Source organism: Rana temporaria, chromosome 3 (genome assembly GCF_905171775.1).
Source record: "Rana temporaria chromosome 3, aRanTem1.1, whole genome shotgun sequence".
NCBI classification, from domain to species: domain Eukaryota; kingdom Metazoa; phylum Chordata; class Amphibia; order Anura; family Ranidae; genus Rana; species Rana temporaria.
The window spans coordinates 409,313,571-409,327,022 of NC_053491.1; the positions used below are offsets into that span (position 1 = coordinate 409,313,571).

The 13,452-nt window shown below is 44.4% G+C and overlaps 1 protein-coding gene across 2 annotated transcripts in view; it reads right to left on the bottom strand.

Moving 5' to 3' along the window:
- The window catches only part of LOC120933045 (cytosolic purine 5'-nucleotidase-like), a 75,757-nt gene extending 63,778 nt beyond the window's left edge, over nt 1-11,979 (bottom strand). Inside the window, exons 1-3 of one of the 2 annotated variants that reach the window (XM_040345991.1) lie at nt 11,725-11,977; nt 5,540-5,613; nt 1,638-1,755 (exon numbers count right to left, since the gene is read on the bottom strand). In XM_040345991.1, the coding sequence (XP_040201925.1) occupies nt 1,638-1,755; nt 5,540-5,613; nt 11,725-11,849 (317 nt within the window). In that variant the 5' untranslated portion in view covers nt 11,850-11,977. Of the gene's footprint in view, nt 1-1,637; nt 1,756-5,539; nt 5,614-11,724 lie in introns of both variants that reach the window. The other variant, XM_040345992.1, reaches the window with a different exon arrangement.
- Between the last annotated feature and the right edge of the window lie 1,473 nt (nt 11,980-13,452).

The following is a 13,452-nucleotide window of genomic DNA, read 5'->3' on the forward strand; positions in this document are numbered from 1 at the left end:
CTTACTGGGCACTTAAACCCCCTTCCTGCCCAGAGGACTTTTTGCGATTCGGCACTGCGTCGATTTAACTGACAATTGCGCGGTCGTGCGACGTGGCTCCCAAACAAAATTGACGTCCTTTTTTTCCCACAAATAGAGCTTTCTTTTGGTGGTATTTGATCACCTCTGCAATTTTTATTTTTTGCGCTATAAACAAAAATAGAGCGACAATTTTGAAAAAAAAATCATTTTTTACATTTTTTTTTTATCCTCAGTCTAGGCCGATACGTATTCTACATATTTTTAGTAAAAAAAAACCAATAAGCGACTGGTTTGCGCAAAAGTTATAGCGCCTACAAAATAAGGGACAGAATTATTATTTTTTATTATTTTTTTTTACTAGTAATGGCGGCGATCTGCGATTTTTATTGCGACTGCGGACACATCGGACACTTTTGAGACATTTTTGGCACCATTCACATTTATACTGCAATCAGTGCTATAAATATGCACTAATTACTGTATAAATGTGACTGGCAGGGAAGGGGTTAACACTAGGGGGTGAGGAAGGGGTTAAATGTATTCCCTATATAGTGTTCGAACTGTGGGGGAAGGGGGGTGACTGGGGGAGGTGACCGATCTGTGTCCCTATGTACAAGAGACACAGATCGGTCTCCTCTCTCCCTGACAGCACCGCTGTCTGTGAGAGCCGGCAATGAGAAATATGTAAACATATGAGATCATCTCTCATTGGCCGCACAGATCGCCTAGCAAATGGCCACTCCGATTGGCCGTTCACAGCGATCTGTGATTGGCTGTGTCCAAGGGACACAGCCAGCACAGAAGTTCCCCGCTGCGCGCTCGGGAGCGCGCGTGGGGAACGCGGAAAGGGGCGGACGTCAAATGACGGCGCCCCAGAGAAGCAGAACCACCCTGCGGCCGTAAATAGTCATACGGCCGTCAGGAAGTGGTTATAAACGTATATACTATAAAGTCACTAATTCTTCTATTTAGGTTTCTGTGCGATAGCAGCTAATTTGGGATAGATTCGGTTTCCATTTTTTCGAAATTTCCTTTCAAATTTAGCTAAAGTAACTGTTCGTGAATGTAACTAATACGAATGCATCCGCAGTTACGAATTATCGGAAGTAACGAATGCCGCATTTAAACAAATGGAACAGAACGAATACAAATGCATCCGAAGTTATGAATGATCCGAAGTAACGAAAGCCAATCATAACGAATGAAACGAAAACTAAACTATACACATTTTTCAGTAGTGCACATGTCTAGTGCTGGACACGGAAAACAGTCTTCTATTTTACCCAAGAATATAAAACATATGTTTTTCAATAAAACGTACTCCTTTGGATTGGAAATCTGGATTTCTTAATTTAATGAATGCAACACACAGCACATAATAATTATCATACGATATGAGCTGTGGATAGAACGCAGAGATGAATTATTAAATTTCTTTTAAAATAACATATTGCTGTACAATGTATCTCTGCCACTAATAAAGAACAGTAAGATATCATATGTGAGTAAATATACCATACATAATTACTCATCGTACCATTACTGTGAGGGAATAGATCACAACACATATTGATACCAGACTAAATTTCCCCACAGATCTAAGAAAAAACACTGACCTGGTAGGGAAGGTTGGATCATACTTATATGTGAGAAGTTCATGGGGATATCCAATGCAGACCAGTCTCTCCACCAGGAGCTCGAAGCCGAGTTCTTCATAGTCAGGGGAGCGATACACTGCAAGACAGGACCAGTGATTACACAATCGTATGGAATTATCTGTAAAATTTCCTTACTGTTTATATGACTTTCACTGATGCTTAGCCTAATGTCAGTATCTAAGGCCCCATACACACGATAGAATCCATCCGCTGAAAAATCCCAGCGAATGGGTTTCAGCGGATAGATCCTATGGTGTGTACACTCCAGCGGATCTGTTTCCGCGGATATTTCTCCCCTGGGATGGATTCCAGCAGATCGAATATTCGCTGACATGCCAAACAAATCTATCTGCTGGAATCCATCCCAACGGATGGATCCGCTGGTCTGTATAGACTCACCGGATCCACCCGTCCGAAGGGATCCCCCGCATGCGTCGTAATGATTCGACGCATGCGTGGAATTCCTTATATGACAGCGTCGCGCACGTCGCCGCGTCATAATCGCGGCGACGGCGCGACACGTCATCGCCAGAGGATTTCGGCGCGGATTTCAATGCGATGGTGAGTACACTCCATCGCATAGAAATCTGCTGAAATCCTCGAGAGGATTTATCCGCGGAAACGTTCCGCTGGAACGTATTCGCGGATAAATCCTCTCGTGTGTATGGGGCCTTAGAGAAAGAGGAATCCCGGTACTTTAGAAAAGGAAACGTCCACTATATAAATGTGTCTTTATGTATTCCTATTTATGAATAAAATTTAAAGCATGCCTGCAGTGGTTTTGAACAAAGTCTAACTGAAGGAGCTGAAACTGGTAGCAAACTGCCTGCATGGTCATTATAGTATTCAGACACTGAACATATTGAAAGCAGTTTCTGTTTGTACACAATGGGCATGTGAGATCGGAGTAAAGTGCCCAGTTTATAAAACTTCTTTATACATTAAAATACTGCCACAATATACCTTTTTAGCTGATCTGTATACATCGGTCACATGATAAACTGCAGGGTCTGCCTGAGTGCTGAGTGTTCAGGTAGGATGAGATTTCCACTATAGCCTATGTCCTCATGCTGTTATGGGAGGCGGATCATCCATCAATCAAGATGTGACATCCCACCCACTGTGTTATTTTTTAGTTACTGGGCATGGAGGAGGAGGGAGGGACTGAGCTGTCATTTAGGATCTGTAAACACACCCACATGTGTGATGCCAAAATCATGTGACCTGAAAGGCTCAGCTCAACAAGGAAATGTTTTCTCCAGCAATAGAGACCAAACTGAGCATGTGCAGCCTTACTACTCTGACTGTATCTTATCTGACCTAGCCAAGAGAGACCCTGCAGGGGGGGGGGGGGCTTTGCATACAGGATCAAAAAGCCTTTTTATACAATACAGAGGATTAACCCCTTAAGTTCCACAGTGAGTATAACAAGCATGATATTCTGAATATACAGATAGATTTTACTATTGTGGGTTTAGTAACACTTTAAATGTACTTTCTTATGCAGGGCCCTCCTAACCCTCTAATGTTGAATTGCATTGTTGTTGTAATGTCTCCCTTTATATTGCACAAACTGTTGATACTATATAGATCCTGTATAATAATTATAATGTCTCCTTCTGGACTTCGTGAAATCTGTGTTTTGTCTGCATACCCCCCCAACCTACACTGATTTCTCCTCGTGGGACTGGAGAATTTTTTTTTCACAGTCGGCCCCCCCCCCCGCTCAACAACGTGTCAGCGGAATTTTATTTAACCGTCCCGCGGAAGCAAAACAACAACAACTATGTTGTCCCGCAGTGGACTATTGAAAAGTTAACCATTGTTAGGCCCCATTAGATGTTTTGCTCAATCTCCTAGATTCCCTTACTCCTGACAGCAGAGTTAAACAAATTATAATGAGTTTAGGCACGTCAATTCATTGGCCAGAATTTATTCTGGCCATTGAAATGAACTCTTCATCATCGCAGTCAGTTTCTACAACGCTTAAAGGGGTGGTTCCACCGAAATTCTTTTTTAAAAAAAAAGTCCTTTCTCCCGCTTAGTACATGTACAATAATGTACTCACCCGTCCCAGGAATGTACGCGCCAGCATTCTTAATTCATCCGAAAGTCAACTTTATAAAATAGAGCGATGGACGTTTCCATCTTAGCGCCTGGCAGTCTGAAGCCCTACGTCCGTGTCTTCCGGGATGCGGCGAATGCTGTACTCCCAGCATTCACCGCTCTATCCCGCGCATGCGCAGTGTTGACAGCGGGCGATAGGTGGAACCTCCACTTTAACATATACTGTATATCAGAGCTCAAAATTTCAAGTCCTGAGCTACTAGCCAGGCCTTAAGAGTTACTCGCCACCAGTTGCCCCACCAAAACCCTGCCCCTAATTCCGCCCGTAAACACGCCCTCGTAAATTATCTCATGAAATTACACGATTAAATTATTTTATGCAGAATTAAGTTACAAAAATAAATATTAATAATAACAACTTTAACAATAACAGCCCCATCAGTGCAGCATATCGTGCCTCATCACTGCAGCCTCATCAGTGCAGCTTATCAGTGCCTGTCATTTGCGCCTCATCAGTGGCCATCAGTGCGGACTCTTTATTGGCCACCAGTGCAGCCTCATCGGTACCCATCAGTGCAGCGTTATCAGTGCCCATCAATGCAGTTTTATCACTGCCCATCAGTGCAGCCTTATCAGTGCCCATTAGTGGAGCCTCATCAGTGCCTATCTGTGTCCATCAATGCAGCCTATTACTGCATAGGGATAACAGAGAGAAATTGGGAGGAGAGGCACCCCGGATCACACAGAGAGAGGATCTCCCTCTGTGTCACAGCTTTGATCTGAAACGCCGGCCACCGTCAAACAAAGTCCCACCTCCTGGATCAGCTCTTATGTGGAACAGCATCAATTTCCTGGCATTGGACCAGTGTGCTGTGTATCATAGGAGGCGTCCAGGAGGCGGGACTTTGTTTTTACAGCGGCCCGCGTTTCGCATCCAAGCTTTGTCACAGCGGAGGATCCTCTCTCTGTGTGATCCGTCCGGCTCTCCTCTTGACAGTTTCCTGACTAATTGCTTCTGGCAGAAGCGGCGTGCCCTTTTTTACAGGGCATCAGAGTGGCACAGGGGGCAATTGCCTCCCTGCCACCTGGCCCAGTCTGCCCCATACTCAGCCTCAGATTATTTCCCCTCACCTAATGCTAGCAGGCGGGTGGAAATTTTGAGGGCTGATCAATAGAGGATTTTGTTCACTTTAAAAAAAATTCATTCCCCCATAAAAGTTCACATACAGGTCAGCTGCAGCTGCAATGAATTATGAATGATCTTAAGACAGCCATACATGGATCAAATGTTGTCTGGTTCAGCAGGGGCCTGCTGAATTTCGGACCATGTATGGGCACTGTGATTGTACAGGTTTTCCCCGTTTGATCGGTGCCGCAGGCTATAGACAGAAGTACTGATTAGTGCATCCTGAAGTAAGTCTCCCTGCTGTCAGAATACAAAGGTTTAGCTGGAGGATTCCTCCATCCACCTTTAGTGTGTGGATGGGGGAATAAAGTCAGTTTTACAATCTGACTGTACAGTATTTGTACTATCCCTTTAGATTTTCCAAAACCATCCAATTAATTGGTATCCAACCTGGGAGGCCCTTGCACTGCATAGTTATTTGCAGGACTAAAGGAAATTGTGTGGTCAGATTATATTGTGTGTGGTAAGTATTAGGAAAGTCTTGGAGGAACCAGTGTGGACAGATCTCCTTGTGAACCAATACACCAAATGTCATATGAGCTGGTATATCATTTATGGATTTCAAAAAACATTTGTTAATGTGCCATGAGAACAATCTTTGACTTACTTGCCAATGTATAATCCATATCGAAACCAAAACATTTTATCTTCTCCAGGCTAAGGCTCCGATTGACAAAAATCCTGTGCGCAAAAAAAATAATTAATACAAGTCTGTAAGATTAACTTAAGCATCTTTTTGGATATTGGAGACAATGCAGTCACATTTTATTAGCTACTTTGCACTCATTAGCCTGGTTTATTTATTAGCATTGGATTTAATCAGATACAGTTTGAGTGTACAGGGCCGATCCTAGGGTCACAGACGCCTGGGTGCAGAAATATTGCTGGCGCCCCACATGGGCGTGGTCATCTTTACTAACTCCTCCCCTTTACAAATATTTCTATGGCTATGACTCAAACACAGAGATGCTCCCCTAAGAAGTCTTTATTAGTGTTCTCCATCAGAGCCCCCCACAGCAGGTGTCCCCCATCAGAGCCCCCCCACAGCAGGTGTCCCCCATCAGAGCCCCCCCCCCACAGCAGGTGCCCCCCATCAGAGCCCGCCACATCAGGTGTCCCTATAGATCAGTACCTGTCCAATAGATCCCTGTAGCTCAGGCGTGCTGGGAGCAGAAGCACATTACAGGGGGCAGGGAATAAGTGGCATCTTTGGTTACTTGGTGGGTGGCACTCGGAGAGCATTTCTGGGAGTGCACAGAATGATTGGCAGCAGCTCCGGCCAACCCAGAAGCCTCTCATCACACCGCCTATGGGAGAAGAGCCGACACGCGCAGAGGGGGCGGGGCAGACAGGAGACTGCTACACGCGCACCGGACAGAATTAGTTAGTGGAGCCTAGTACCGGAACGTGTTTCGGTACTAGGCTCCGCTGTGGTACCCAACCCGAATTCCGGGGACATCGGGAGGTATGCGCTCTTGTCAGTTGCCAGCGGAGAGAGCAAGCGGGATGGGGAACCACAGCACCCGCTACATGCGCTCCACCTCTGGACACAGACAAGGAGGAGGGAGGGGAGCACTTTGGAGCTTTACCTCTGCAGCACCCTGCCTAGGATCGGCCCTGTGAGTGTATCTCTAGGCAGCCCATAGATGGTGCGAATTTCCTTGATGACTCTGTCAGGTTTTTATTACTGTCTGTATCTGTTTATACTGGTGACCATTGTCACTGGTAAAGAAAGTAATGAGAAATAGATAATTTTAGAGTTGTTCCCAGAGCAGGAGGTAAGGGAAAATCTTCTAACTCCTGCTCCAGGGATAGCTGTTGAGGTGAATTCCCCTGGTCCCAGAATAGAAGGAACATTTCCTCACTAGTACATAGAGAGCAAAAAAAAAAAAAAAAAAAAAACATGGCAGGAGTTGTAACCCTCCCCTACACTATCCAAGAAAAATGTTTTGGCCATATAAATACTTGAAACATTTTAGTTAGATGTTTAAAAAAAACTGAAAAATTGCATTTCCTTTTATTATGTGTGAATGGGATCAAAAACAAATGTTGTTAGGCTATTTTCTATCCAGGTCAAATGACCACTAAATGGAGCTGATGACCATAGGAAAAAAATACTTTATACAATGATCATCATCTCCATCTAGTGGCTTTAATTAGGTATTTTTCTGAAAATCCACTTTGCTAATGCAGACGGTCTTTTTTTGTGATGAAAAAAAACGACGTTTTTGAAAACGTCATTTAAAATGACCGTGTGTGGGGAAAACGTTGTTTTATGTCTTCTGAAAAACGACAAAATAAAAATTCGAACATGCTCGAATTTTTTGTGTCGTTTTTCAAAACGTCGTTTTTTTGTCAATGAAAATGATAGTGTGTGGGCAAAACGACGTTTCAAAACGACATTTTTAAACCCGCGCATGCTCAGAAGCAAGTTATGAAGCTAGCTTCAATGGAAAAGAGTGCCGCCGTACGTGCTGAACGTAACCGCGCTTTGCTAGAGCATTTTAAAAAATGATGGTGTGTAAGCAACGTCGTTTTTGAAAATGAAGTTTCAAAAACGTCGTTTTATTTCATGATTCAAAACGTTGTTTTTTTTTATCACAAAAAACTAGGGTTGTCCCGATACCAATACCAGTATCGGTATCGGGACCGATACCGAGTATTAGCGGGAGTACTCGTACTCCCGCTAATACTGCCGATACTAAAATAGAAAACAGCTGTTCAAATGAACGCTGACTGTAATGTTCCCCACGCCGCGGTGATTAACAGTAGGTACGGGGGACATGGCTGTATATACGGGGGACATGGCTGGATATACAGGGGACATGGCTGTATATACGGGGGACATGGCTGGATATAAGGGGGACATGGCTGGATATACAGGGGACATGGCTGGATATACGGGGGACATGGCTGGATATACGGGGGACATGGCTGGATAATAGGGGGACATGGCTGGATATACAGGGGACATGGCTGGATATACAGGGGACATGGCTGGATATACAGGGGACATGGCTGGATATACAGGGGACATGGCTGGATATACGGGGGACATGGCTGGATATACGGGGGACATGGCTGGATATACGGGGGACATGGCTGGATATACAGGGGACATGGCTGGATATACGGGGGACATGGCTGGATATACAGGGGACATGGCTGGATATACAGGGGACATGGCTGGATATACAGGGGACATGGCTCGATATACAGGGGACATGGCTGTATATACGGGGGACATGGCTGGATATACGGGGGACATGGCTGGATATGGGGGGACATGGCTGCATGTGGGGGAACATGGCTGGATATGTGGGGGACATGGCTGGAATATGTGGGGGACATGGCTGCAATATGTGGGGGACATGGCTGCAATATGTGGGGGACATGGCTGCAATATGTGGGGGACATGGCTGCATATGTTTGGGGACATGGCTGCATTTGTGGGGGGACATGGCTGCATTTGTGGGGGGACATGGCTGCATTTGGGGACACATTTAAAAAAAAGTATCGGTATTCGGTATCGGCGAGTACATAAAAAAAAGTATCGGTACTTGTACTCAGTCCTAAAAAAGTGGTATCGGGACAACCCTACAAAAAACGACCGTCTGTACGCGGCATAAGGCAAACTTTGCTGACTTAGTAATATGGGGTCTAAATACACCTGTGGAGAGTCATATGGTATGCACAGTTGTTGTCAGTGTTCTCTTGTGTACAGACTTGTGATTGGTTACCATACAACATAGCCTATATGTAAGCACTAGTATGAAGCCACCCCTAACCATTTACATTCACTTATGTCTTGTGCCTAACCAGGTACAACAATGCTCAGATGGTTTACTATTGCTTTGCTAAATGAACACGTGTTGAGTACAACGGCCCATGTGATTTGTGATATCTGAGAGTTGTGGTTTGTGGGTGGATGTTCCTAGAGAGGAAATTGGCAGTAATGATAGTGGCACTCTACAGAATTGCTGTCTAATCACAAACTAGCCATGGTGATTGTGCGGTTTTAGTGATAACGATTCGGTCATCTAGGTCCTTGCTGCTCAGCTATTTTCTGTTGGGGGACACAAGCTTAGGCATGCCATTATTATAGGTTTCCACTGAATAAGATAAAACTAAGTGCAATAAATAAAAAAATAAATAAAAAAATTGGCTCACACATGATTGATTGAAGTCAACACAGCTTCATCCATTTACTCAGCTAAGAGAAAATAAAATTTGCAATGCGAATACTCCTTTAGTAAACCAACTTGAGTGTTACAGAACCCCCAAGTAAGGTGAAGCTAAGCGAAAATTTACATTGCAAAGAATGCGCTTGGAAAATGTAAAAAATAAATTAAAAAAAAGATTTCATTTTTAGTGCTTTTTGCAGATTTGAACTACATTCCATTTAACATGGTTTCCTATGGAACACGTTCTGTAGTGCAAATCTGCAAAATGCAAAAAGCACAAAAAATGCATATGTGTGAATCCAGCTGAATACCTATAGAATGTTGCCATTTACCTGAAATCAGAGATTGGGTGTACCTCTGATTTTCATTCGACAATACAGATGTTTGACACTTTGGGGTTGATTTACTAAATCTGGAGAGTGCAAAATCTGATGAATCTCTCTCTGCATAGAAACCAATCAGCTTTCAGGTTTTATTTTTAAAGCTTAATTAACAAGCTGAAGTTTGAAGCTAGTTGGCTACAATGCACAGCTGCACCAGATTGTGATTGCTAAAGTTTTAGTAAATCTCCACCTTTTGTAACCGTGTTGAAATACCTCTGCACTACTCATTTAATAAAATCAATGGTCACACCTTGGTGTCTCATTGAGTAAAAAATGTCACCTACTGAATAAATCTATAAAGCATGGCCATTACTTCAACCGGGCTCCAGAAATCTGGGCTGTAAATGTCTATATGGGCTGTAAATATGCTGTAAATGCAGGGCTTTTTTCAGCAGGAACGCAGTTCCTTCACATCCAGCTCTGAATGTATGTAATGGTGCTCAGAGGTGGGTAGGGAGTGGAACCAAGGAATGGTGCTCAGAGGTGGGTAGGGAGTGGAACCAAGGAATGGTGCTCAGAGGTGGGTAGGGAGTGGAACCAGGGAATGGTGCTCAGAGGTGGGTAGGGAGTGGAACCAAGGAATGGTGCTCAGAGGTGGGTAGGGAGTGGAACCAAGGAATGGTGCTTGGAGGTGGGTAGGAGGTGGCACAAGGAATGGTGCTCAAAGGTGGGTAGGGGGTAGAACCAAGAAATGGTGCTTAGCGGTGGGTAGGGGGTGAAACTAATGAATAGTGCTCGGAGGTGGGTAGGGGGTGGAACTAAGGAATAGGGCTCGGAGGTGGGTAGGGGGTGGAACTAAAGAATAGTGCTCGGAGGTGGGTAGGGGGTGGAACCAAGGAATAGTGCTCAGAGGTGGGTAGGGAGTGGAACTAAGGAACGGTGCTCGGAGGTGGGTAGGGGGTGGAGAAAAGGAATGGTGCTTGGAGGTGGGGAGGGGGTGGAACTAATGAATGGTGCCTGGAGGTGGGTAGGGGTTGGACACAAGAGGTGACTCCGAAGGAGGGAGTTCCTGCACCTATTCTCTGAGAAAAAAAGCCCTGTGTAAATGTACTTCACACATATCAGGTCCCAATACAACGTTTTTACCATTGTCAGGGCTGTCTTAATATCATCATGGGCCCCTGGGCAAAGTAATGGACTGGGGCCCCACCAGTTGCCCCAATTTACACACCTACTTTCAAGAAATAATGTATAAATAGTTGATAGAATTAAATAGAATTCATTAGTATTCAAAAAATTTGATTTTACAAAAGAAAAACATTTCAGAAATCAAAGAATAGTCAACACAAAGGGCACAGTACAGGGGGAATGCAGAAGGGCACGGTACAGGGGGAATGCAGATTGGCACAGTACAGGGGGAATGCAGAAGGGCACAGTACGGGGGGGGGGGTCAGGAGGGCACAACACTGGGGTCAGGAGGGCACAACACTGTGATCAGGAGGGCAAAGTATAGGTTGTGGGACGCTTCCTGGGACACGACCATATCGGGACAGTTTAGTAAAAAAAAAGCATGACTGTTCCAGCAAATCTGAAAGAGTTGGCAAGTATGATGTAATGTAAGATTATTGTGGGGCCTCTATGTACCTTGGGCCCCTGGGCAGTGCCCAGGCGTGCCCTCGCATTAAGATGGCCCTGACCATTGTTGTGTATGAGTTGCACTGCAACTCTAAAAAAAGTAGTCCTAAGGAAGCGCAAATATTTTTCCAACATGTACGGAAAATTCTATTTATGATAACGAGCACTTCTGAAACTCAAAAAGTGCTTGTTGGCACCTGGAAATTAACCCCTGCAGCCTGATTATCACAAGTGATGCAAGAATTTGTCACCTGCTGTGTATGACCTTAGATATTGGCAAGCTTGCTTACACGGGTGTTGTTTCCCTGTGTTGGAGTTCATTTGAAAATGCACATCAAATGCAAGTCAGCAGAGTGCCAAGAGAGAATGACAGTTCTAAGTCTGCGTCTTGTGATGCCTCTTGAGACGCAGCATGTCCTGTTGAGATGTTTTTGCATTAAAGTCAAGGCAGGTCAAACTGATTTTTGTTGCCTTGTCTTAAACGCACGCATATCTCAATAGCTAGGTCAGACACAGATATTGCGTTTGAATGTAAAAGACAGTGTTTGACAACAATGCCCGTGTAAATGCCCATGTACGCAAGCTCTAAACTGACAGACAATAAGCTGTGCTGGTAATGGAAGAGATGAGCTGGGGTCTCTGGCACTCACCTGTGGTGGTAGTCTCTTTTCAAAGTCCGTAAGTCAATATTGCTGGGGTCTATAGAGCTAAGATGCTGGTCAAGCAGCTGGTGGCTGTCACTGCCTGCATTGTGCTCCTTGCTGATGCTGCCCATGGCTGCTGTGTATCTTCAGCCAGCTGTGTACTGAGTTGTGCTCAAGGCTGCTCTGAATCTGCTCTGAGTGCCATATCCCTAAACACTCACAGGTCCAAGGGTCTATCTTCTTCTGCAGATTATGTTATCAGAAGGGGTCAGCCGCTGCTCATCCCTCCCTCCTACTCGTGTTCCAGCACCCCCTCCTCTCCCCATCCCTTCTGTTCCTAATTCTCTGCCTGACTATCATGCATCCTCTCTAACTCATACAAATAGCAGCCTGTAACATATAATGAGATTCTATGACTATCTACTCATAACATACTGTACATTTACGCAACATACACATTTGAAAAGTGTCCTTTCCCTCATATGTTGCCATTCTTGTCACTAGAAGAATTGGTGGTGACCCACAGCAACCAATCAAATTCAAACCTGCCACAAAAAAAAAAAAAAAACTGTGTGAATATTAGATTTTGGTTGATATAGACTTCTTAGACAGTTCTTATTAAATAACAAAGTTGTGAGAGTACAATGTAAGAACTTCAGTGTATCCAGCATTGGGGTTATGCTGTTAGGCCTCGTACACATGACCGTGTTCCACGACAGAATCCATCAAGAAACTTGGTGGCAGAACTTTTTTGCCGAGGAAAACGGTCGTGTGTATGTTTTTCATCGAGAAGACTGTCGAGGAATTAGATGAGAAAAAAAGAGAACAAGTTCGGGAGTCTCAATTTCCTCATCGTGTTTCTCGTCAGGCTGGTTTTCGACGAGAAACACGTTCGTGTGTATGTTTAGAAACCCGCATAGGCTCAGAATAAAGTATGAGACGGGAGCGCACCTTCGGTAAAAGTAGGGTTTGTAATGGAGATAGCACATTCGTCACGCTGTAACAGACTGAAAAGTGCAAATCGTCTTACCAAACTTTTACTTAACACGCAGTAACATGAGATTAGCAAAAGCAGCCCCAAGGGTTGTGCCAGTGGAATCCAACTTCCTCTTTATAGTGCCGTCGTACGTGTTGAACGTCACCGTGTTTGAGAATGACGAGATTTGGTCTTGACAGTGTGTACGCAAAGAAAGCTTGTCAAGATTCTCAACAAGCCTAACAAGGAACTCGTCGAGGAAAACGATGTTTCATTTACGACGTGTTCCTCGGTCGTGTGTACGAGGCCTTAGTGTCAATCTTGTAGAGCAGGGGTCTCCAAACTTTCTGAACAAAGAGCCAGTTTAATGTCTGTGAGGTTTTAGAGGGGCCAGATTGTGGTCAGTGGGATTAGAAAATGCTGTGGTGTCGGTGAAAGCAAACAGTGCCCCAATATTGGTTTTAGTGGAAGTAATACTGCTCTATTGGTATCAGTGAAAGTAATGGTGCCCCATTGTTGGTATCAGTGGAACGCTTGGTCCCCCATTGTTGGTATATAAGGTAAGACTGGTGCCCAATCGTTGGTAAACAAACAAAAAGGTGCTTCTAAGTGCAGGAAACACAAGACTTTTATTGCCCAAAAACAGTAAAAACACACTTACTATAAGTAAAATAGAAATAGGCTTATCATAGCAGATGGATAGATAGTCCTGCGGTAAGCAGTCCCAGAGGATGTCCAAGTCGCAGCACGATTGAGTG